Source organism: Dipodomys ordii, unplaced genomic scaffold (assembly GCF_000151885.1).
Source record: "Dipodomys ordii isolate 6190 unplaced genomic scaffold, Dord_2.0 Scaffold12, whole genome shotgun sequence".
NCBI classification, from domain to species: Eukaryota; Metazoa; Chordata; class Mammalia; order Rodentia; family Heteromyidae; genus Dipodomys; species Dipodomys ordii.
In genome coordinates, this window is record NW_012267228.1 from 3,374,269 (window position 1) to 3,375,396 (window position 1,128).

At 67.8% G+C, this 1,128-nt stretch overlaps 1 protein-coding gene across 1 annotated transcript in view; it reads right to left on the reverse strand.

The window, feature by feature from the left end:
• Positions 1 to 587: 587 nt before the first annotated feature.
• The window catches only part of Il17rc (interleukin 17 receptor C), a 25,137-nt gene continuing 24,596 nt past the window's right edge, over positions 588 to 1,128 (reverse strand). The window contains exon 27 of the mRNA XM_013010345.1: positions 588 to 1,117. Coding sequence (XP_012865799.1) covers positions 637 to 1,117 — 481 coding nt within the window. The 3' untranslated portion in view covers positions 588 to 636. The remainder of the gene's footprint in view (positions 1,118 to 1,128) is intronic.

Here is a 1,128-nt window from a genome sequence, read left to right on the forward strand (position 1 = left end):
GAGCCAGACGGACTGTAAGAGAACTTGGGGGTGCGGGGCAGGGTTTGGTGGGGAAAAGATTTTAACCAGCAATCCCAAGCGAGAAATAAGTTAGCCCTATCCCCATTGCCGCAGGGGTCGTGGCCTGGATCCTTGGCCAGGGGGCAGGAGCCGGGCCATGTCTTGGGGTCTCAAGGAGTTCTTAGGGGCCAAAGCAGCAGAACTAGGGAGAGCGGGTTGAGTATTAGGAGAGAGAAGGCCAGGAGGGTGGGCTGGGGGGAGGAGTGAGGAGCCCTGGTCCTGGGAGGAGAAGCCGGGGTCCCGTCATGAAGAGAAGGGGTCAGGCCGGAGCCTCCAGGCCGACAAGACCGGCCAGAGCCGAAGGCGCCCGCGAAGAGCCGAGAAACCACCGCCCCCTGCCCCGAGCGAGCGCTGAGGTCGCCACCGCCTGCGTGAAGCGCACGCAGCAGACCGGGGCGTGGCCAACCGTTGCAGCCAATGGCGGCGAGCCATGTGCAATGACGTCACCCACCCTAGCCAATCAGAGACAACGCCAGCCTACACCTGCTCCGGCTTTAAAGGGCCGGGGTGCTGCAGGGTCCTGGGCTTGGCCATAGAGACTCCCCAGGGCCACAGTGATAGGAAAACAGCTCTGCTTTATTCGGGTCCTGTCTCCCGCCCGGGGGCTCCTGGGGACAGGAAGCAGCTGTCCAGGGCGGGCTGAAGGGCCCGGGACACTTGCTCTGCCCTCTCGGCGAGCCGCCTGGGGCGGGAGGCGCCGGGCCCTTGCAGGGAGCCCAGGAACTCAGGCAGCTGCGAGGGCAAGGAGAAGACGGGCACGGCGCGGAACAGGGTGGGCACGGCGTCCGGGTGCAGCAGTCCGTCGAAGCAGGCCACGACGTAGCGGCCCGGCGCCTGGCCTTGCAGGAAATCGGGCAGCACGCAATTGAGCGAGGCGGCGAAGGCATCGTGGGGGCCGCGTGCCCCGGGGGCCACCGCCCCATCCTGCAGCCACTCTCGGCACAGCGCCACGGCCCCCGGCGAGAAGAGCAGGACCACCACGCCGCCCTCCTGCAGGGTCTGGCGCCGCTGCGCGTGGAACCAGGCCAGGGCCCCCTGCGCGCTCAGCTCGCGGCCGCTCCACAGGTC